A 21,455-nucleotide genomic window follows, 5' to 3' on the forward strand; every position below is an offset into this window, starting at 1 on the left:
CAGAGCTCAGACGTCAACGATAAAATGAGTCACTCGTAAACAATCGAGTTGACACGACGTTTCAAATGCAGCTCGTAAATTCGTCTTTGATTGCAAAAATAATGAGACAATCAGGGAATATCTCAAATACTCTAGATAAACAATGTTTTATTGCAATGTCTCTCATCGCTTATTTAATCTCTTTATCATATCACCTGTAGCCGGCTGCAGAAATCTGTACAGAGAGCAGCGGGGATGAGCTATTTTTGTAGGCTAATGTTAGCAAGACATAAGCTCTGTGGCCAAAACAAGTTTATTATACTAACACGACTTTTTTAAAGCAAGATAATCTTCACAAATAAAAGCCACTTTGATTGTTTTTGAAGCGTAAATGCAATCAGCAAAGGCAGGAAGCTAACGTTAGGCTATAAACGAACCATTGATCAATGTACAAGATGGAAATAAAAAATAAAAGAATAGTTTGCAAATAAACTAGTGAGCAGATTGAGTCTTCGTGTTCAGCGTAATGACGCTAACGTCCCCGACAACCTGCGTGGTCTCCGTTAGCCACTTTTTTGAGACACGTTAACGCTTTAAAATTCAAGTGTGGGGTATTAACTGACATATTCTGTTTCATTTTAATCTCTTTACGGGGCTGTTCTTAAGAATTAGTGACAATATACTTGTATTTAAAACGTTTTATATTGGTTGTATGTGAGCGGATTGTAACGTGACACGTAGGAGACTTTCCCTCGTCTCTCTCAGATGCCGATACGAGCATGTGGACGATATCTTTACGTTGGTTGATGCTGCTGGACTGTGGATTTTTTGTCTCAGCGCCTCTCTCCTCGCCGCTCCGCTCACAGAGAGCAACAGTAGCTAACGTTCGTTTAGAAATGGAGTCCACAGAGCCTCTTTTAGCTCGTGTGAGCCACCTTATTTCAGGCAGGTAACTGAAAACCCTCAAGAAAAAAGGATCAGCACTCATTCCTGTGGCAGTTTCTTTACCCTTGATGTGAAGTGTGCATGAGGCGCGATCATTCTCTTCTTCCTGTTAATACCAGTCCATGTGTGAATAAACTGTATGCATGTTTTTCAGTGGCTCTGTGAGGTAACCGTGACTTCGAAATGTCAGTTTCAGAATTACAAGTTCTTAAAAAAAACCCAGTAATGCACCTCACCTCCGGAGACCCTCCACTTTTCCTATTGGCTCACAATCTGGAGATTCGAAAGGAGCCGGACACTTCTTGATTAATAGGCTGACATTTCTGTTACTTGTGATAGATCTGTTGTCCTATTCATCAAACTCTCCTCTATTCATCATCTCCTCATTGTGCTAAATATCATGGCGACATCTCCACAAGGCTGTCTGACGCTGAGGTAGAAATGAGCTAATCTCAAGGCGCCACTAAACTCCACCGCAGTGTGAAAATGTAACACAGTTTGATGAGTTTTTCTTTGTTGTCTTGGCGAATAAGCCTGGATGTTCTTGCAAAGCCATTTCCGAAAATTGCATAAGACGATAAAGAGATGTTACGGGAGGAAATGGGTTGCGGGGTGGAAAAAAATGACAAAGGAGAAAATGCTTTTGTAATGGAAGAAAAGTGTTTTATGTTTTTTGCAAGAATAGCAGCGATTCAGTCACACGGATAAATTACTGCCATTTAAATGTCTTTTCATCATTTTTGTGAGGATGGAGGAATGAAGTATAAATCATCCTGCAATGTTTGGAAAAGTGGAGGTGAAACAAAAACACACTCTGCGGCTCTGCAAGAGAAAACAGGACAACAAGGTGAAGTTCACGCTCGTCTAGACATCCGTGGGATCAACAATCCTCCCGATGAGCAGGATGAGCCCCGTGAGATCGTCATAGATTATGAACATGAACGGTCTGTTGAAGGTAATTCTCGGGGGGACGGAGAAGTCCAGCATGATGTCGGGTCTCCCCCCGTCTTCTGACTTGGTCTCCTCCACCTCCAGCTTGACTTCATGAAGAGCCTGAGTGTAACGACACAGAGACACAGGAGCAGTGAGAGAACGGAGCCAGACAGAATAAAGAGACAAGGAAAAGGTATAGTCAGCACATCCATTGAAATAAAGTCAATGAAAGCGAATTTCTAATGTGAAATATGTTCCTCGAAGGTCTCAACCAAGTGCTCATGTCTGCAGGTAGTTTTAGTACCATTCCACTCTGACAAAGAAACACAGAATACTTTCGTTCTCTCTGAACCTTGACAAGTTTCAGCGTCTTCCTCGACGATATCGCTGAGAAGTCTGCTGAGTCGGAGAAAAGGGATGACACCCCGGCGTTCCTCAGGAGGCCTTCTAAACTGTAGGATTTTCTTAGCTGGAACTTGGGGAAAAGGATTTCTGCCCGCCTGCGAAGAAACAACAATCAATGTGTGAATGGACTTGCTCGAAAGTTGTCTTGTTACAACTTGTGGGGAGCCGTACTACAGGCTTCCACTCGCTGATGTATAGAGAGCGGTAATTACTGCTGACTTAGAAGCTACTCAGCATCATTCATCACGGCACCGAACAACAGAACGCCAGCGACTGCAGGGGGGACCGGTGAGAGGCTGTCGCTCCGCGCCAACGACACGGATCGATACACTGTTCTGTACGCTCAGGGTCAAGCAAACACACTCCATACAGGGCGCTTACTGTACATGCTAACCTTTGGGTGTGCTCCTGCACGTGTACACAGAATCAAACACATGCGATAAATACGACCTTTCATTCTGAGCGCTGTGTCGCAGGCAGCTGGACTTGTTTCAGCTTCCTCTCTCATCCAAGAGGCTTCTTCAGTTCTGCACCTTTCATTGTTAAAGGGTCAGTTCACCCAAATTACAAAAAAGTTTCCAATTATCTCTGACATTCATGTCTCCACCCGAGTGAATGGAGCTCTGTTAAAATGTTCTTAAATGCTTATGAAAGAAAATTAAAGTTTGGACCAAATAGTTGCAAAACTTCCCAAACTTTTCCTCTTTGAGGGCCGAAACTGATTCTTAATAATGGACCACAGGCCAAAAGCTAACATTCTAGTATTGCATTGTATCGTTAAGATGTACAGAAGGGAGAAAAACCGTTCTAGTGATCAATTTCAAGTCTGATCTGAGTTTTCTCCGCGGTGTTTATGACTGAAAAGAAAAGAAAAACAGATTATTTCTCAGGATAATCTTTTGAAATCCGTATTTATTTCCACTTGCCTCTCCGGGCCTCTGTCGTACTCAGATCCCAAACAGTGATTCATATTATTTTTTCATTATCATGATCATCATTGTTGTTGTTGTGAAAAAGTGAATAAATGCATGTTCGTATCCACTACTATTATGCAAATATTGGGAGTTGGTTCATCAAGATAGACGGATAATAGACATTTTCCTCTGAGGGTGGGACGTAGCTGAAGGCTAACGTTATCTAAGGGAAGCTAATGATTTATCAGTATTACTCAGTATATCCATTTTCTCCGGAGCACAGCTGTTTGACATTTGAGCTTCCCACCCTGAGTGTGAGGATGTCAGAGGAAAATGGCCTCCGTGTGAATGTGGTCTATGGTGCTAATTCCTCCTTTGTGTACCATTAAACCTTTGCAGAAGAAGATAATGTTGGAAAAACATGATGGAAATATGGCATTTACATTTCTTTCACGTATTATTTCTTAAGGAAGGTTTCAGACTGATGGATATAAAATCATTTACTGCCTTTTAAGTAGTGAAAATGTTCATTGCTGTGAGCCCCACAAATTAAATTCCATCAGACTCCATTAAATCGAAGCATCGGGAACAGAAATCTCAAAGACAGATGTCTTGTAAACAGGACAAGAAAACACAATCTGCATCGCTAGAAGCTGCCGGGGGGGTTCAATCCAATATTTGGGTGTAATTAATTGTTTTTAGGGGGAACCACTCGTTATAATTTTGCCTTTGTAGCTTTACAATCACTGTGTTTTTCCACACAGCTCCCCCGGGCTTCATCTTGAAAGCCCCTTTTCGTGAATTCACTTCTGTAAGAACTTGATGAAATTCAAATAGGGATGCAAAATGACAAAAGTTACATTGTTTCATATTCACTCGTCTGTGAAGGAGCTGACAAAAAGTCTGTGCAAGTAGTCGGGAAAATATGCAAGTGAACATGGTCTGCACCTCATTTGTGTTCAACGATTCAGATTCCCCACCTACCCCGGCTTCAGGTTGCTCAGCCAGAAGCTCATGCGGCTGTCGGAGAGGCAGTCCTCCAGGGGCCGCAGCTCGCCTTTAGGAAGCAGGAGCAGCGAGGCCAGGCGCTCCGACTGGGCCAGCCGCACCACCGTGGCCGAGCAGTTGGTGTCGTACAGCATCATCGCCTCGGAGGAGTCGTCCCTGAACATCATGGCGACCTCCACGCTGGTCGTAGCATTCAGCTGGAAGCTCCGTGGCACTGTGTGGCGCCGCTCGAACGGCTGACGACCTGATTAATGTGTCATCAATAAAGGGAAAGGTTACGGATGAAATATGACATAAATTGATTGCAAAGATAAGAGGCTGAACACCTTTTGAAAGCAGCCGCCCGTGTGAAGTCACTACCACCGACTTTCACAAGTGAGCATCTGCTCTTCATAAAAGATGACTGATGAAGAAGCAGGTGCTCAGTGTGCTGTGCAGTGGGTGGTATTGCACATATCCAAAGTGTGCAGACTTTACTTTTTCTAATTAAGCTCCAATTCATTTTCATTTGAGCTTTCACTTAAACGTGTTTGTGAAGGTGGATGTTTTCTCTCTTGCAAAGCAATGAAAGTAAAATGATACATCTGTCTGAGTGTTCAGCCTTACAGGCACTCAGAGGATGAATATTCATGCACAGAAAAAACAGCAACTTTTATCACCCGTACAACAAGAAGCTACCTTTGAAATACACAAAATTGTTAAGTTCAAGTTTGTCGGAGCCTTCCAAGTCTTTCATCAACGTCTTAAAGCTGGTGTTGACGGCGGAGGGTCCGGTGTGCTGAGGCCTGGATAAAAAGCTGTCGTAGTCTAGAGACGGTTTTCCATTAATATGTAGGTCGCTCCACATCCTTAACTGGCCCCCATCCTCAGTCCTATTCTCTGCTGCATCAGCTCTGTTTCCAGCATCTCCGGCCCCAGTCCCAGCCTCTGGTCCTGCTCCGGCCTCAGACTCTGCCCTTTGCACCCCACCACCACCACCCCCGCCCTCCTGGAGAGCGAGTCTGTGTTGCAGATCTGTAAGAGCAGATATGGTGGCCTCCACGCTCCGCTCTGTCGAGTTGGCTCCCAGCCCCAGCGCCTCCAGGGCCTGGATCCGACTCTCGGACCCAGAAACACGGGACAGCAGGGCCAGGGCTGATGCCAGGCCCAAGGGCGAGAACAAGATGTTGCGCTGCTGCGGCTGCTGGACCCCAGGCGCAGCAGTGGTTCTGGTGGCCAGGTCATGGTAAGGTTCAAAGGCCAAGGCTGTGTTTAGGGCTGATGTGTTGAGCTGCCGCTGCTGAATGACCTCTCGTTCCTTCCCGCCGAAGCGTTTCTCAGGCTTTGGTAGAGCCGACCCATCTGCTGCGCAAGCCGTCAGCAATACCAGAACTGTTAGACATGTGAAACTGTACGTAACAGACGCCATCGCTCCTTCTCTAGCCATGCTGGCTTGGCCTGATTCAGAGATGCCGCAGGTTGATCTCACGTAAGACCGGCCAAACTCCAGCTTTGGGGAAGTGTTGTTCTTGTGGCTTGGTGCGGGGGCGGCGGGGGTGTTGAAAGTATATATCGATCTCCAGGGCCGAGCTTTTTGACCCGTGGGTCGAGTTCCACGCAAACAATGGCAGCAAGTTTAGTTTCATAGAAATCCAGCAGCAATGTGTGTGTGTGTGTGTGTGTGTGTGTACGGAGGACAGTGTATCCCCCCCCCCATACACCTTCTAGTCAACATGGATTTTGAACACTTATGCAACTGATGCATACTTCAGTTCTGCAGTAGTTTCTCTGTGCGCTCGCTGGTTTTTTCTAACATGTCACCTAGAAATACAATATTTATACGGCTGACACGATCTCGTGGAAAGGACTAGACGAATCACAGAACAAGCATCTGATTTATTATTTACATCGTAGTCACCAAAATGTCATGAAAACCGCTGCATTGTTGATAAGCTTGAACTCTCATATCTGCGAGGGGAACGATGAAGCGGTATACATTCTCGACCACAAGTGACACAGTGAGAGGCTATGAAATGTCAAAGTGCTCATTAAATACTATCAGCTGAATCTCCCCCTGTCAATACAGCTTCTAACCAAACAGCAGGTCATGTGGGATTTTTCAGCAGTCAACAGAAAAGACAGCTGCTGCTGTTGTGATGCTGTGATGCCACCATGTGGTTGTTTTAAAAAATAAATCCCATGAGCAGAGCATTATGGACATGCATTCAGCAAAAAACACCTCACTCTCCCCATGTCTACTAATATGTGTATTGTAAGAGACCAAGCGGCTGAAGAAATGCACATTAATGAGAATAACAGCATTAGGTGTTTGTCTGAAACATATGATCTGATATTTCTGCTGGCGACAAAAAAAAGCAAACAGAATCATTAAAAGCTGCCTTGAGGGAAATTATTGTGACACAGATAAAGAGTCAAGCCAGCGCTAAGTGTCCCTGTTCGGCTCATTTTGTGGAAAACGGAGCTAATAAGTGTATCTGATTAAAAAACAGGGTGATCTGCAGGGAGAGGACGACTCAGAGGTTCATCTGAGGGAGGATGAAGTAGCAGTAGAGCAGAATCCACAGCAACAGGAGCATTTCCAGCTCTAATGGGGTTATGTCACAAGAGGCTGCTGGAGCCTGAGCGCTGAATCCCTCCTCTCTGCTGATGAAACACAAGAGTGTTAGATTCAGACTGAAATAAGACGCTTTGCATCCATGTTTACTGCGAGGAAACAGAGGATAGATTAAAGCAATCGAACCATACACAGATATAAAGTCATTATCTGTGACGATATACTCTTTGTTAATGCTTTGCATTTGTTTAATCATTGTTGAAGTTGAACACTGTGGAAGAAATTGATTAAACAGTGTTTATCTGCTCTCACGTTAGCTGCAAACGTTAGCAAATTAGCATACTATCTACAGGAGTAGCCCGGTGTTATTTCAAGGCAAAGAGAATATAATTACAACGACCAACTTATAACTACTTAACCACATTATTTAGTACATTAGCCTCCCAAAATAGCTGCTAACATCCACCCCGAGTGCCAACCAAGATGCTACTGTATTAGAATTTATCTTTCCCTCTTTATTTTTTGGTTTGGGGAAGTTCACACTGCTGCAACGCTCGCCAAACTTTTATTACACAGGACACCAAATCATAATTCAAGGATAATGTTAACGCAGATAACACTTTGATTACATTTTTAATTATAGCGCTGTATCATAATGCTAGCATCTTTATTTCTGATGGATCCTCAACTGGAGGATGCTGAGGAAATGTAGCTTTAGCCTCTGGTTCACCACATTATTTATTACATTACAAAAGTGGCTTTAAACCTGTGCTAGTGTGCTACAGTTTATGCTAACTCCTGTCCTGCTCTTTATTTTGGTTTGGGAAGTTTACACTCCAGCTAAATGTGTATAAAACACATATTTAAAGGATACATCATGTAACATTCTGCATTAAAATGCCTTAAAAAGACTAGACCTTTGATTTACTGTATATTTTTTATTATTTTAAATGTTTCCAACAACGTTCAAACCATTAAAATCCTTATTTAGTTTTGAGGTTTGTGTTTCATTTGGTCGCCCATCAGATGACAAGTCAGAGAGTGAATGTGACTAAACATAACGTGAATAAAACTTTTAAAACATCATCTCATCTTATAGCCAGAGGTTTCAACCACCTCAGAGTTTTAGTGTTAGTGTACAGCTGATGTTGGAGCAGGACCAATGTACTGAACTTATCCAGAAACACGGGCAACAAAAGCTTTATTTAAGATGATTGACAGTGCTTTTGTTGAGAGTTTGCGTCACCTGCTGGTTTGGGTAATGCAACAGAAGCACAACTCTTTAAAGAAGATTGTAACTACAGCCAGCAATTTGCAAGGCATCAATTTGACCAGCCTAGAGGACGTAAACAGGTCGTGATCTCTAAATAAAGCAAAAGAAAATTGTATCAGATCCCAGGCATTCATCTTTTTGTGCTTTTGTGCTGTTACCTTCAGGCCGTAGGTTTTGGTACCGAGCCTTTTCAGAAACAGGACAAAACAGTCATTTATACCACAAGTGATTAAATCCCTGGATAAATCCTTAAATAGTAACACTTAACCTTTTAAGCCCGAGCGGAGCCCAAGTGGGCTATTTTTTGAGCACCTATGGTAACGTATAAGTGAGGTATAGAGTTTGGTACCTGAGATATCTTAAATGGCACCGATGGTGGAAATTCTGCCTCTCTAATTCTGTTCTGATTCACTTTATTAGCATAAAACCTGTGAGAGGTAATGTTCAGATGTTTTGCTGTGGTCTGCAGCTGCATCATTCCTCAGGGACATTCATTCTGAATTTAATGCTGCGTGCCAACTCAATTCACTCAAGTTGTTCCCTTTATTATGATACCTTGATCATCAAATAGTCCTTAACCCGTGACACATTTATTTAATCTAGGTTTGGTAAGGCACTGAGGTTGGTCTTACGTTGGTTTTTATTTGTGCAGTAGCAGAGTTTCCCTGCAGGGATAATAAACTAACCTAACCTCATCATGTCTGCTAGAATCAATGATCATTTCAACAGTCAATTGTATCTGTACTCATCAATCACACATTATATGACCTACCTGAGTGACTGACAAGTTGCACTGCGGGCAGGTGTAAATCTGGCATCACCACCGTGGACGTTAACACCTCTGTTAGAGTCACTTTTGGAGGTAGTTTCACCGGGATGATCTATTGTTGTTGCCTCCTTGTCGGTCAGTTTACGTCTCTTAGTCTCGCCATCTCCACCTTTCTTCTCTGCTGTTACGACCACCTCGACGTCCACTGATTTCTTGACTTCATCGACGTATTCTTCTTCGTCTTCACCTGTACAATTTAAATCTTCCATTCTGGGGTCCCTGGCTTTGCTCTCATTTTCTCCTCTGACTTCATATACAGCCTCGCTCACACTCTCCATCTCTTCCTCCTCTACATTATCCTGTTCCTCTTTTTCATTTCCAAACTTTCTTTCCTCAAACATCTTCAAATTGGCTTCCTCTTCCTCTCTGTCTGTCACTCGCCTTTCACCCGCTTGTCCACATTTTTCAAACAGCCCTCTTTCTGTTTCTACCTCAAGCTCTTCCCTCCAACTAGCCACTTCAAAAAGCTTTGTTTTCTCGGATTCGTCTACCCGAGCCTCTGTTTTATCGGATCCATGTGTCACCAATTTGGCACTTTCTGTCTTCTCTGTCTTCCTCTCTTCCTCACTGCAATCACCCTCATCATAACTCTGTCCTCTGACAACTCTCTCCTCTTCCTGTTCCTCTGGCTCCACGTCAAACACAGCTCCGGTGTTTGCCATCTCTCTGGAACTGATTTCGTCCCAATCAGACTTCATATGAACCGCTGACTGAGCGCCGACGTCTGATTCAACATTTTGTGCGAGTGATCCTTCTTGATGTTTACATCCATTGCTGTTTAACGTCTCAAATGCTTCCAGATGTTTCGACTCATCCGTCTGCTGTCCATTCAGGAACATTTCCTCCGCTGTTTCCTCTTCAACCCTGGGTACTTGTCTTTTCGGCTGATTATATGGTTGGAAAACCTCTTTATTCAGATCCAAGATGTAGCTGTAGGCCTCCTCCTCATCTGAGTCCAGCGCTGACAAGCTGTAGATTCCTTCCTCAGAGCTCAGAGAAAAGCAACTTTCATCTGCTCTTGGCTTGTTGTAGGCCTGATCCGCAGACGCTTTCTCCAACCACGATCGGATATCCTGGCTGACCACCCTCGCGTCCAGCGGGCTGGGTGGCTTTAAAATTCCTCGAGACCCGCTTTTCTTTATGTTGTACGGTGAGATAGCAGCGCTGCCCACAGGTAGTTCAATCATGCTCTGGCTACGACAGGATGAGAAGATGTCACTGCCGCTGGAGGAGAGGTCAGAAGAACTGGTGTGAGGTGAGGCGGCACGGAGGCTCGCTGACGGTCTTCTGGTCCACTGTTTCCACAGTAGCTGCTCGCTGCTCTTCTCCAAACCTTTTAGCAAAGCTTGTGCTTCTGGATCATCTGCAGAGGTCTGCCCAAAGTTTACTGACTCAAGTGATCCATAATTTGGGATATCAGGCACTTCTGTTGTACGATCCTGTAATTTAAAGGTTTTTGAGAGGTAGTTACATGATAATAAAGCCCAGAAAGAAAGAAGTTTCTTTGATTCATAGTGTTTTTTTAATGAATTGTTTTGACATTAGGGGGGCAAAAAAAAGGGAGTTTGATGAGAAGATCGATACAACTGTCATGAAATATTAAATTACAGCCAGTTAGCGTAGCTTAGTATTACGATGGGGAAAACCAGCCCGTTCTCACTCCCAACGTGTCAAATACAGCAGCTTGGACGCTGGAGGTACCCCTCCTACCCCTCAGCTGCTGGAGTATAAAGAGCAGGAAGAGTCTGAGTCGGGGGCAGTTGGGGCAGTTGGGTACATCACGTGGCATGATGAGTTGGGTTTCCCAACACGTCAAATGCCCGACCAACCAACCCGAAGCGTCAGTATTTGACAAGTTGGCAATCAATCAAAATTCAACTATCTTACAAATTGGACCTTCCATCATTACTGCACCCACCCAAGAAGTAGTCCTGCACATAACCTCAGAGAAAAACACAAATTGCTGTTTTTACACATGCTGGTGGGCAGACCGGGTTACTTTTGGACAGAGCTAGGCCAGCAGCTTCGACTGATATGAGAGTGCAATCAACTTTTTCATGTAACTCTATCGAAAAAGCAAACAATGCTGATACTGACCTCATCTGTCCCACAACAATGCCTGAGGAACATCGACACATAGGTGATGATGGACTGCTCATCTGGCTTTGTGCATGACACATCTGCAGAAAGGATAAATAGACAGTTTTCAGGGTAAAATGTTATTAAGGAGAACATCCTGCTGTTGAAGAGCCAACACTATCAAGACACAACCGAACTGGCACTACACACACAACAACAACCTTTGCTGCCTGTTTCTAGCTAGATCAGCTCCTTAATCAGTCATCAATGGGCCAAATGCTTCTGATTTACTCCTACAACCCTGTGATAGATTATATCTTTACCCCATGCTGGGATTTCGAGCACCTACTTTGCATGGGTGCAGTGGTTTCTACTGTTTAGGTCAAGAGGCAACAGACACTTTGTATTCTGTAAGCTTTTACCTTCAGGCTCCAGCAGAGGTGGTATTTCCAAACTATGATGGGCTATCGAAAAAGCCAGCTGGAGGTTTTCTCTTGGCTCTCTATGCATGCTCTCCCTCAGGTCAACCAAGGCTGGATTTATGGACTTAATCATCGCTAAGAACGCCAGCCCACTCCTCCAGCTCTTCCCAAAGTCATGCACATCCACCCCAAACCTGCAAATTATAACAAAAAAAAAACATAACCTCAACACAGCCAACTCAAACAGTTTGCTTCACTCACTGTGGTTTGGTGAGCACATGATTGGGTTAGAGATGATTCATCGACAACAGTTATTTTGTAAGCGTTTGGATCTTTTTGGGACTCACTTTGATGTGCATCTTTGGACCCATTGCAGCAGAGTCTTGATTGCTTTCCCATGGTACTTTGGCTTCCTGGCAGCCTTCCTGCCTTTGCTTGGCAGGGTGCTGCACGAGTAGCTGCCAATGTCATTTGGCGGGGGTGAGAGGTCAGTGGAGGAGGGGTAACTGCTCATTGATAAGGAAGAAAGGCTAGAGGATAAATGCCTCTGGAGGCCTCTCGTCGCCTCCTTTACCTGTATTGGAGTAAAACAGCAGGAGTGTTTGTAAGGTCAGTGACAAAGACAAACAACTGGGCATGAACTGAAATAATATCTTGACACATGAGTGTGATGGATGATGGGGGGAAAGAACCTGCCTGGAAATACAGGATGATGTTCCAGATGAGATTAAGAACAACAGAAGGGATGCCATCTGCAATACCAGAGGCCTCCACGCCGAGCAGTTTCACCTGAGTGACAACGGGGAGGAGACGTCATCGGCAATCAAGTTATTCCTGATTTGAATTTGCATAAATGTGCTACATGTCAAAACAATATCACTCAAAAGCTAACACACTCACATGTCTATCATCCAGGAAAGCCAGAGCCTTAGAAATGTTGTTCAGTCTGAAAATGCGGTGAGGAGACGACCTAAACCTGTAGAGCTAATTTCAGACGTTACAAAAGTTTGACTTTTTAGGAAACATGCTGAGAGTTAGATGAGAAGACTGATACCACTCTCATGTTCAGTACAACTGAAGCCAGCAGCCGGTTAGCTTGACCTTGTGTAAAGACAGGAAACGGGTAAACCGCTGGCTCGGCTCTGTCCAAAACAAAAAAAGTGAGTTATTTTTATTGGCCGAGCTTTACGGGTGCATGTAGGTTGACCCTCCTTCAAATGAAAACCTCCTTGCATCCAGTCTTTTTGCTAAGCTAAGCTAACTCACTTCATGCAAACTGTACAGACGTGAGAGTGGTATCAAACTTCAACAGACATCTGACTGTTTTGGATTCATTTTAGTGGATCCTATAGGCTCACAATTATGGTGCTAAGTTAATGAACTGAACTGAATTAAATGACTTAACAGTGTTGTATACTTCTTGATGGCATCATCACTCTTACCAGTTTGCACCCAGACAACTCCTCCAGCAAAGCCATGAGTACTCTGCCATCCTGAATGTCTGTGAACACGTCGTGCACCGCGGCTGGAGGATCACTCTGGGAGAATAACAAATCGGAGAGCTTATTGGCGATTGCATTTATGAGCTAAAGAATAAAAGTTTGGGGTGAGACTGTATTGATTTGTGCCTTACTCTCTGCAGGAACACATTCATCCATCTGGTGAAGGTCCTCGTCCGCACCGCTTTCCTCTCGTCTGGGGATGAGAAAACAGGGACTTGGCACAGAAAAATGCTGCAGTTTCACAACTGAACACTGAATATTTTTTCAAAAGCTTGCCCTTGCTTATAAAAATAGCACATGGGAGGTTTGTTTTGAGTACGATGAGCAGGAGGAGTGAGACAGAACATGTGTTGATCCCAAAAGACTTCATTATAAGAAGTTGAGCAAACCTGTATTTTAAGATATTTTATATGCAACATGTGTCACACTGGAGAATATTTCAGAACTTAATCATCATCAACTGATGAAATTGTGTTTGATTGGGCAATCACATGTCACAGTGCCAAGTCCCAGAGACACCCACCTGGAAAGTGAAGGAGAAGAGAAAGTGGGTTGAGAGGAAAAGACAGAGAAATGTTGTCCTTCAAAGTGTTTCTGTGTTCAAGAGTCCTTGAAGAGTTATTTAGCATCATTATCACACTGAAGGTCAGCGATAGCCATCAGCATGAGACCGTATTTCTTGTAACAGTACCTTGAGGCTGCTCATGTTGATCACTGATCTCTCCCACTGATTTCTTTTGTGAGTCCCCGTCGGCCTCGTCTGGCATTCTCATTTAACTTCCGTCTCACTTCCACTGAGACATTGTGGAGATCAGATAGGAGAACAATTCAAAATGTCAAACACTTGAAGTAATGAGTGGAGCGCTGAGGTTTCCTTACAGAATGAGGACGAAGAAAATGCAAAGTGAAGCAGTGTGTCTTGCCTGAACACGCTGAAAACCTCCCTCTGAGGTGTTGATCAGCACTTCCACTCCCTCAAGACAACTCAACCTGAATCCTATTGGCAGGCTGCGGTTCATAAAGACCTGTCAGAGGGGGCAGTCGCATGGAGTCCTTACCCGTTAAAACGGAGGAATCAGCTGGTGATGTGTTAGGTTACAGGTTGAATGGCTTTTTCTGCAGAGGCCTGTAATAAATCTCAACAGAGTGATTCACTGACTGAAGCTTTTTCAGCTCAGACTCGACCTACACAGGAATGAGCAGATGTTGCAAAGGTTTTACTGACGGTACTTTACTGCATTTGCACATAAAAAACCATATGTGTTATCTACAACAGCGGTTTAAGAGACAAGCTGGTTTTAACTCGCATTTTATGCTTTTATTATATAATTGACGGCAAAGAGAGGACAGGAAATTAAGGGACAGAAAAATGGGGTATAGCATGAAAGGAAGGTCCCCAACCAGACTTGAAGCAGGCGTGCTGCTGTCAGTCAAGGATAAGGTCACCAAAAAATGAAAATTCACTCATTATCTGCTATCCACCATGCCGATGGAAAGTCAGGTGAAGTGTCGTAGTCCACAAAACATTTCTGGAGCTTGGCAGCAAAACAGCGATGCAGCATTCTCCTAAACAACTGAAGTAGATGGGGACAACTGAAAAAAACAAGGTAATCTATGTCTCCAGAACCCACCGAGATCCTAACTTGATTTAAAAAGAGGTTATTTACACCCTTCTTAAAGTCAGAATCTTCACAGTAGCTGCTAAGCTAAAAGCGCTAGCATCCAACTCATCTGAAGTGGGTGTAAATAATGTCTTCTTAAATCAGTTTAGGATCTCAGGGCTTCTGGAGATGATGATAACGAATGAACTTTTCCTTTAAGGTTCTGATGAGGCAATGACATACAATCTGAAGACTTATCAGATGCAAAAACACGGCACAATACAGGATTTCACAGCTCAAACACACAATTACTTTATCTTTCCACTCAACTCTGGTGAACAGAAATATGTGTTGATATCACAAAGTAATCCAGCAGGATGTTCCCACATTGTGGCAGAAGTTTAGCTTGGTTCAGATGATTTTCCCAGACTCCTCTGCGTTAGCATCCTCACTGCACAATTAGCCCAGTCATTAGATGTCTCTGCTGCAGAGGAAATTTATGAGAATCAAACTGACAACCTACCTTTAAGATTAAAAAAGGTGTTTCCTGTACTGTTGCATAAATAATGCTTCTTTTTTAACTGTGAAAACTAATAAACAAAGCAAAGAGAAAAACAGTGCATGGTTTTAATGCATCTTCACTGTCTTGCCTGGGGGTGGGTTTTATAGATGCTGCGCTACGATAATATGCAATGTCTACATGACGATATCTCTTTGGCTATCTAGCTTTTATTTTCTTCCGCAGCTTTAAAAAGCTGCTTACATTGTCAGTTATATACTCTTTATTTTGAAAAATGTATGATATGTAATGGGCTCACTTTCTAAAATGTAACATTTATTAAAGAACACGCAGGGTGAAGTTTTTAGTCACTTATGAATATCTGTGGGAAGCTAAACCCTCATCTTGAATCTCAATATGGGGCAATGAAGCTGTGAACAGTCCACGCTTTATGCAGCGACCCACATTTTATTAGTTCTGTAGCGCTCCTCATCAGACCTCAGCAGGCAACCTGCATGAATGTTTAATGAGTGAATTCTTCCATTGGTGAACAGAATCACTTATTAGAAAACTGTATTACACGTGTCATTTTTAAATTATATCAGCACCAGCCGCAGGAGGTGGACATCAAAGACAATCATAAAATTAAATTAGCACATGAACCAAGACTGAAAGACTCAATAACTGAAGCAGACGTCTCGTTTGTTCGTGAGGGAACCTTATCACAATAAAAAAAGAGTTAAAACCATTTAAAAAAAAGCTCATTTATTACAGAAATTGATCCAAGCAGTTGAAACATTATGTGCCTGACTTTTTGTGACAGCTGACAGTGTTTGGCAGCAAGAGCTTCACCTGCTTCAAACAATATCAGGCTGTCAGGTTTTTTACTCTGCCTGCCTCAAGATAGGTGATGGCTACAGAGCGAGGCCATCACCGCCGTGGAAAGCAGGAATCTGTCCAAGGAACATCGCACGTGACACTCCTGAGCCTCCAGAAGTCACGCCTTTTCATTCTTTGAGTTGCTTTCTGCAACCTTGTTGTGCCCGCATGCAACAGTCCTTGCAGGGAGCAGCTTCACAAGGCTGCAAAGGCTGATCGAAACATACACATACACAGTAGATGTGTCGCACACATACACTCACTCTCAATGAACGAACACGAAAAGCAATGTCGCAATCTAAATGGGAACAAACCGCAGAACACCTGAATGTCCGTGCATGTTCTCGCTTTTATTAAAACATTTAAAAAGATTACAGAAAATGGAGAACATTCCCAGAAATGTAATCAAGTGAAAATTCTGAGAAAACTTTACAAAATGTTGCCACTGAAGACGACACCTGGGCTGCTCGCTGAAACGTGAGAATCACAGATATTTCAACACGATTATGGACATAATGAAAAACACAGGAGTGGCTCAACATGTCTCTGTCCATCTGGGACACTGACCACCACCATCTGCTGACACCCAAGCCGGTGTCCTGCCTATTAAACTAAGACGACTACGTTATTCTGGTATTAACAAATGAAAAAAGGACGCTATCTTGCTAAACTGTGTCCAGATGTTTTTCCAGAGGTTGTTGTGTGATTCTGGGGTCCATGTCCCCAAAGTGTCCCCATGATCAGACACCCATTTTGTCAGCATCAGTAGGAAGCCAGCACCCAGGCCTGGCAGTGTCCATCACCCTGCAGGAGGCAGAGGGCGTCATTTCCTCCCCATGATGAAGCTGGGAGCCTCGGCATCATCATCAGCCTCCCTTTCCTCCTCGTCCTCTTTCTCGTCACTGCTCTCGGAGCTCTTGTCGTCGTCTTCTTTGTCGTTTTTCGCCTCCATCTTTGCCTTCTTCGCCTGCTGCTTCTTCTGCTTCAACTTTTCCCGCTTCTTCCTGCGTTTCGCCGTCCTCTCGTCGGCGTCCCGTCTGTTTTGCTCCACCTTATCCAGATACGTCAGGTCCTCGTTTTGTTTGTCTGCCATCTTGTCCAGAAAGTCCTGCCTCTGGTACTCCCTGCGGCGGAGGTGCCGGTAGACGTGGAACTCGCCGCTGCCCGCTCCGGCGCTGGACCCCATCACATCTCGGACGAACTCCGGCGGAGCCCGCGGGTTCCAGTCTTTGGGCCGTTCCGGGATGGGAGCGGGCTTATCCGGGTTCCGCATCAACCTCTCCAGCTTCAGACGCTGTTCCTCCGCCGGAGTTTTGGCGATTATTAGAGGCTGAGCCTCTTTTCCTCCAGGTTTCCCCGGCTTGTTATTCTTTTGCGTGTGCGCCGCCATCTTTCAAACGGTCGTCGTCTTTTTCCCATGGACCTACTTCCGCCCCGTTCAAGTCGACCCGGAAGTTGTTGACGGCCTCTTGAACCGGGAAAGATTTATTTATTTTTTTTATAATTTCTATATTAGATTTTTCTTGAAGAACAAACAACAGTGGTTAAGCACGTGACAATGATTATGTCAGTATTAGTTATTTTTTTAAATTCGTCAGTTTGATTACAATTCCTTGTGTAACTGATGTAATCGACGTTTGGCGTCGACCAATAGCAAATCAGACTAGAATTCGTGTGCGCTCAGCTGACCAATAACAGACCAGGTCCCGCCCCCTCGACGGCAGCGTGAAGTGCGTTATCGGACAAGTTCGAGTCCGGGTCGTGAAGGAGCAGGCTGGTTCATTTCTACGACACTTTCTTCCCGTCACACCGAGTCAGAACTTACCAAAGACCATGAACAGTTTGATGAGATCCACAGCGAGGTGTCTGCGGTCGGGGGCGGCGGTGTATCTGCCGAGACCAGCCGACGGACGCGTGTGCTCGGCCTCGGCCCGGTTCCTGTGCGCGGCGGCGGACGTCCACAAAGACCTTGGCGAGATGGTGAAGAAGGACAAGGTGGTGGTGTTCATGAAGGGGACGCCGGCTCAGCCCATGTGTGGCTTCAGTAACGCCGTGGTCCAGATCCTGCGGATGCACGGGGTGGACGACTACGCTGCGTACAACGTGTTGGAGGACCAGGACCTGAGACAGGGTCAGTAATCTGAGACAACCTGCTCCTGACAACAAGTGGTCGCCTCTCACTCTAACTCTGTAAACTTAGTGACAGGGAGGACGCTGTTAGCTTGTAGCGCTCATTAGCCTCTTTCAGGCGTCCTTGTTGTGACACTTTGTGTGTTTTATTGGCACATTCAGGCTCATATCAGCCTCCTTTAACTGCCAGAGGCGAGTTTATCAGCTGCCTGCAGCAGGACCAGAGGGTGTGGTCCCGAAAGTCCAACGTCTTCACCATCAGCCCAGTCTGTACCACAGCTAGCCCAACGTCTTCACCATCAGCCCAGCCTGTGACACAGCTAACACAACTCTTATTGTGTTTTCAGTAATGGCGTTAAGGAAGAAGGAAATGCTGTGTGGTGTTTCATCAGCTCTGACCTTTACTGGGATTAATTGAGGCTTGTGTTGCAACAGCAGTGTAATAATGCCAAGTCACGACATACGTAACCACCCAGGTCATTTTGTGTCATTATTTAATTTTCTTTTTGATTCATTTCATATTGTTGTTGTCATTTTACCTACATTTGACATACTTAACATTTCTTGTTCTTTATGTAAGAAACTATTTATTTGTAGTTGACTGTTGTGTACTGTTGCACATTTCATATTAAACCAGTTAACTTGTCTGCTGGTTTATTTTGTTACCATCCAGCTCACCAGTAAGCCGTACGTCGTTGTTCTGGGACCTATTTGAGATCACTTGATGATTAAATAGAGTTGGTGCTGTTGTCGTTTCTTTGAATTTGCCATCACAGAAGTTTGTGTTTCTGTTGTTGTAAGTGACGTCTAACTGGCTTTAACCTCAAATGACATGAACTTGCATTAAATTGTTATAAGTTCGTACTCCTCTCATGACTCTGTTTATCAACCTAATATAGTGTTGGCGTTATTTAAATCTGATTCTGACACCAACGCGGTCTGTCTTCCACAGGAGTCAAAGAGTTCTCCAACTGGCCCACGATCCCTCAGGTGTACTTCAACGGCGAGTTCGTGGGAGGCTGTGACATCCTGCTCCAGATGCACCAGAACGGAGATCTGGTGGAGGAGTTCAAGAAGCTGGGCATCAGCTCTGCGCTGCTGGACGCTGAGAAAGAATCCAAGTAGAGGAAAGACGATAAACTTCGAAACAGCTGACGAGACAGAGGACACATTTATCAGGTTGAATCCCCCACTCAGACGATCACAAACACAATGACTCTTCAGGCAGACTTTGGCAAAATTGACTCACCCTTCTGGCCACTAAGGCTGATGAAAGCGACAGGTGTAGGCAGTTTTGGTGGCAGCACTGTATCCTGAGCCATGGATATTTATGTTTCATATCTTAACCAGCTTGACGAGCGACACAGAGCTTCTGCTGCACTGCTAATACTCCATTCAGGTCCTCAGAGTTAGCACAGATCATGTGCCTGACAAGTGAGGACTTTAATGAAGAAAAAACAGTTTCACCTAACCCTCTACCCACATTTCTTGTCTTCTCTTTAAAGCTGCAATGACGATATTTGGCCATGCAGGGGCAGCGCAAACCAGTTGCAAAAACAATACGAACATATATGCCTCAAAGATATGTTAAACTTATCAGCAACTTAGCTTCAAATAAGAGTTGTTTCTGGACACCTGAGACTCCTTCCAGCTCTCTCTTGGTCTCCATCAGCTCACCTGCTAGTCACAAACTTTCTCTGTCTGGGTGGGTAGCAGACACACACTCAGACAACAGCATCCTCCTGTAGCCAAAAACAAGTGAACCAAAACAGTGAAGTTGCACTTCAGAAAACCAAAAGCTGAAAGATGCTCTAAAGCTGTACACGGCTGAGAGAGTTCCCTGTGTGTTCGTCAGTACGAGCAACATCTGTCACATTACACACATCATCATTTGATCCATTGATTGTAGCTAGAGTACTTTTCTATAACTATCCTGATCCTTTAAAACATACAGTAAAAAACAATAACAATTCATACCAGCATGGTTGTTGGCATCACAAGCTTGGTGATAAATACAGTAATTAACATCCAGCTGTAACGCCGTCGATTCACAGCAAGGTTGGACTTCTACTGCCAGAGGGAGACTGTCAAGTTCCCTTCCTGCTACCTCTACTGGCCACCTTTATCCCCCAAATTACAGTCTGTTTAAGACCACATGAGCCTCAAGGTGCGCTAAAGCTAATTAAGATCTTTATAATGCCCGAAAGCTTCTAACTGTGCTGCCTGTTACTACAGTATACAAGAAGGAAGAACAAAGAGGGGACCACACTGATGTTTTAATGATATAGATATGTTTTAGTTTAATATCTGGCCCATCATGTCTCGTGTCAATGTGTTTCTGTAGTGGAGGTGACGACAGACATGGACCACACCTCACTGACCTTGTTACACACATGCACTGCTTCGATCATCCCCTCTTTGTTCTACCTGCCAGAATCCACGTGTCACTCTGTATGTGTCCTCTCTGTTTTAATGTCTACACCCGCTGAAACGCAACAAACATACCTTGATACCTTTTTTTTTTTTCCTGAAGATGGCTGATTTACAGCACATTTGGACCGATGGAAGCAGTTCTATTTAAAAGTTTGTTGCGTCGGTCCAAAAGTGCGATATTTAATTTGTCCCTGAAGGAAGTGTTTTATTTTTTTTGGAGGGGTGGGGGAGTGTTTCTGTTTGGAGTTTTCTCACTGAGCCCTCTGAGGTTTATCAATCCTAGATGTTCTTCCTGCTGCACACAGTTGTATTATCAAAGCAATGGTCATGTAGTACACTGTAAGATATTGTACATTAAAGGCATATTATTAAATGTATTTTAGCTGCATGTAAACCCTGCACCAATTAAATATTTTGTGAGACACACAACAAGCGACTCAGAGCTTCTTTTCTATGACACCCATTCAAAGCAGACTGACATCAGTTGGCCAATACTATCCACCGATATTGACCTAGCACAGATATATTGGGATTGGTGTTTCTATTATCTGATATCGGCCAGAATGAAACCTTATTTTGTAAGGTATAATGCAGAAAAAGATGGTTGGGTTGTTTAACCAAATTTAAGGTATTACTACAAAAAATGTGTATTTTGGCTGATATCTCTCAGAACAAATCCAAAAAAGTTCACTGAACTATTACTATATTAATTCCTTTGCTTCGTTCTGTCCACAACCCAAAGATATTCAGTTTACTGTCAGAGAGGAGGAAAGACACAGAACATATTTATATTTATAAAGCTGGACTCATTCCCCTTAAAAATTATTAAAATAGTTGGCAATTGTAATAGTTGACAACTGATGAATTGTTGCAGCTCTTTACACTTATTCCAAGCTACCAATCATAAAACCTCCACCCACATGTGGTTTGAAGGAGCTTGCAGACATTATGAACGACGGCAGGAAAAGCACAGGTTTCATGAATCACATCAACAAGTTAATATGAACGATACCAGGAGCCTGAGATTGACATCATTCACCTGTGCTTCTTACTGTGACATGTCAAAACGT

The 21,455-nt window shown here is 43.9% G+C and overlaps 4 protein-coding genes and 1 non-coding gene across 6 annotated transcripts; 1 reads left to right on the forward strand and 4 right to left on the reverse strand.

Moving 5' to 3' along the window:
- Positions 1–1,565: 1,565 nt before the first annotated feature.
- LOC141017677 (alpha-1-antiproteinase F-like) lies at positions 1,566–5,800 on the reverse strand. The gene is made up of 4 exons (XM_073492409.1): positions 4,863–5,800; positions 4,161–4,428; positions 2,210–2,357; positions 1,566–1,977 (listed from the first exon to the last, which is right to left on the reverse strand). Exons 1-4 carry the CDS (start codon positions 5,608–5,610, stop codon positions 1,789–1,791), a joined length of 1,353 nt encoding a protein of 450 aa, XP_073348510.1. The 5' UTR covers positions 5,611–5,800; the 3' UTR covers positions 1,566–1,788.
- Positions 5,801–6,039: 239 nt separating this feature from the next.
- On the reverse strand, positions 6,040–14,270 carry clmnb (calmin b). Of its 2 annotated transcripts, XM_073492408.1 has the most exons (10): positions 13,535–14,270; positions 12,975–13,036; positions 12,784–12,879; positions 12,242–12,325; positions 12,038–12,130; positions 11,689–11,915; positions 11,342–11,535; positions 10,938–11,020; positions 8,784–10,279; positions 6,040–6,827 (listed from the first exon to the last, which is right to left on the reverse strand). In XM_073492408.1, the coding sequence occupies exons 1-10, from the start codon at positions 13,614–13,616 to the stop codon at positions 6,698–6,700; spliced, it is 2,547 nt and encodes an 848-aa protein (XP_073348509.1). In that variant the 5' UTR covers positions 13,617–14,270; the 3' UTR covers positions 6,040–6,697. The 2 variants fall into 2 exon arrangements, with proteins under 2 accessions (XP_073348509.1, XP_073348508.1); XM_073492407.1 differs by lacking the exons at positions 12,038–12,130; positions 12,242–12,325; positions 12,784–12,879; positions 12,975–13,036; positions 13,535–14,270 and having other exon boundaries at positions 6,040–6,824; positions 11,689–11,912.
- Positions 14,271–15,755: 1,485 nt separating this feature from the next.
- LOC141018566 (small Cajal body-specific RNA 13) lies at positions 15,756–16,034 on the reverse strand. The gene has a single exon (XR_012180743.1).
- A 516-nt stretch (positions 16,035–16,550) lies between these two features.
- prkrip1 (PRKR interacting protein 1) lies at positions 16,551–17,270 on the reverse strand. Its single transcript, XM_073492737.1, has one exon. The coding sequence runs from the start codon at positions 17,210–17,212 to the stop codon at positions 16,646–16,648; it is 567 nt and encodes a 188-aa protein (XP_073348838.1). The 5' UTR covers positions 17,213–17,270; the 3' UTR covers positions 16,551–16,645.
- A 286-nt stretch (positions 17,271–17,556) lies between these two features.
- Positions 17,557–20,817, forward strand: glrx5 (glutaredoxin 5 homolog (S. cerevisiae)). Its single transcript, XM_073492738.1, has 2 exons — positions 17,557–17,953; positions 18,905–20,817. The coding sequence occupies exons 1-2, from the start codon at positions 17,656–17,658 to the stop codon at positions 19,075–19,077; spliced, it is 471 nt and encodes a 156-aa protein (XP_073348839.1). The 5' UTR covers positions 17,557–17,655; the 3' UTR covers positions 19,078–20,817.
- The last annotated feature ends 638 nt before the right edge of the window (positions 20,818–21,455 follow it).

The sequence above is a fragment of the Pagrus major genome, chromosome 22, assembly GCF_040436345.1.
Source record: "Pagrus major chromosome 22, Pma_NU_1.0".
Classification (NCBI taxonomy): Eukaryota; Metazoa; Chordata; class Actinopteri; order Spariformes; family Sparidae; genus Pagrus; species Pagrus major.

Bases quoted from the DNA above. Each gene is read 5' to 3' on its own strand.
- LOC141017677 (XM_073492409.1), bottom strand. From the start codon at position 5,610: ATGGCTAGAGAAGGAGCGATGGCGTCTGTTACGTACAGTTTCACATGT. The intron at 4,429-4,862 runs GTAGCTTCTTGT...CACATTAATCAG, and splicing joins CAATTTTGTGTATTTCAAAG to GTCGTCAGCCGTTCGAGCGG. The intron at 2,358-4,160 runs GTAGGTGGGGAA...GTTTCTTCGCAG, and splicing joins CTGAGCAACCTGAAGCCGGG to GCGGGCAGAAATCCTTTTCC.
- prkrip1 (XM_073492737.1), bottom strand. From the start codon at position 17,212: ATGGCGGCGCACACGCAAAAGAATAACAAGCCGGGGAAACCTGGAGGA.
- glrx5 (XM_073492738.1), top strand. From the start codon at position 17,656: ATGAACAGTTTGATGAGATCCACAGCGAGGTGTCTGCGGTCGGGGGCG. The intron at 17,954-18,904 runs GTCAGTAATCTG...TGTCTTCCACAG, and splicing joins GGACCAGGACCTGAGACAGG to GAGTCAAAGAGTTCTCCAAC.
- clmnb (XM_073492408.1), bottom strand. From the start codon at position 13,616: ATGAGAATGCCAGACGAGGCCGACGGGGACTCACAAAAGAAATCAGTG. The intron at 12,880-12,974 runs GTAAGGCACAAA...TTATTCTCCCAG, and splicing joins TGAATGTGTTCCTGCAGAGA to AGTGATCCTCCAGCCGCGGT. The intron at 10,280-10,937 runs GTCAGTATCAGC...TTTAAATTACAG, and splicing joins ATTGTTGTGGGACAGATGAG to GATCGTACAACAGAAGTGCC.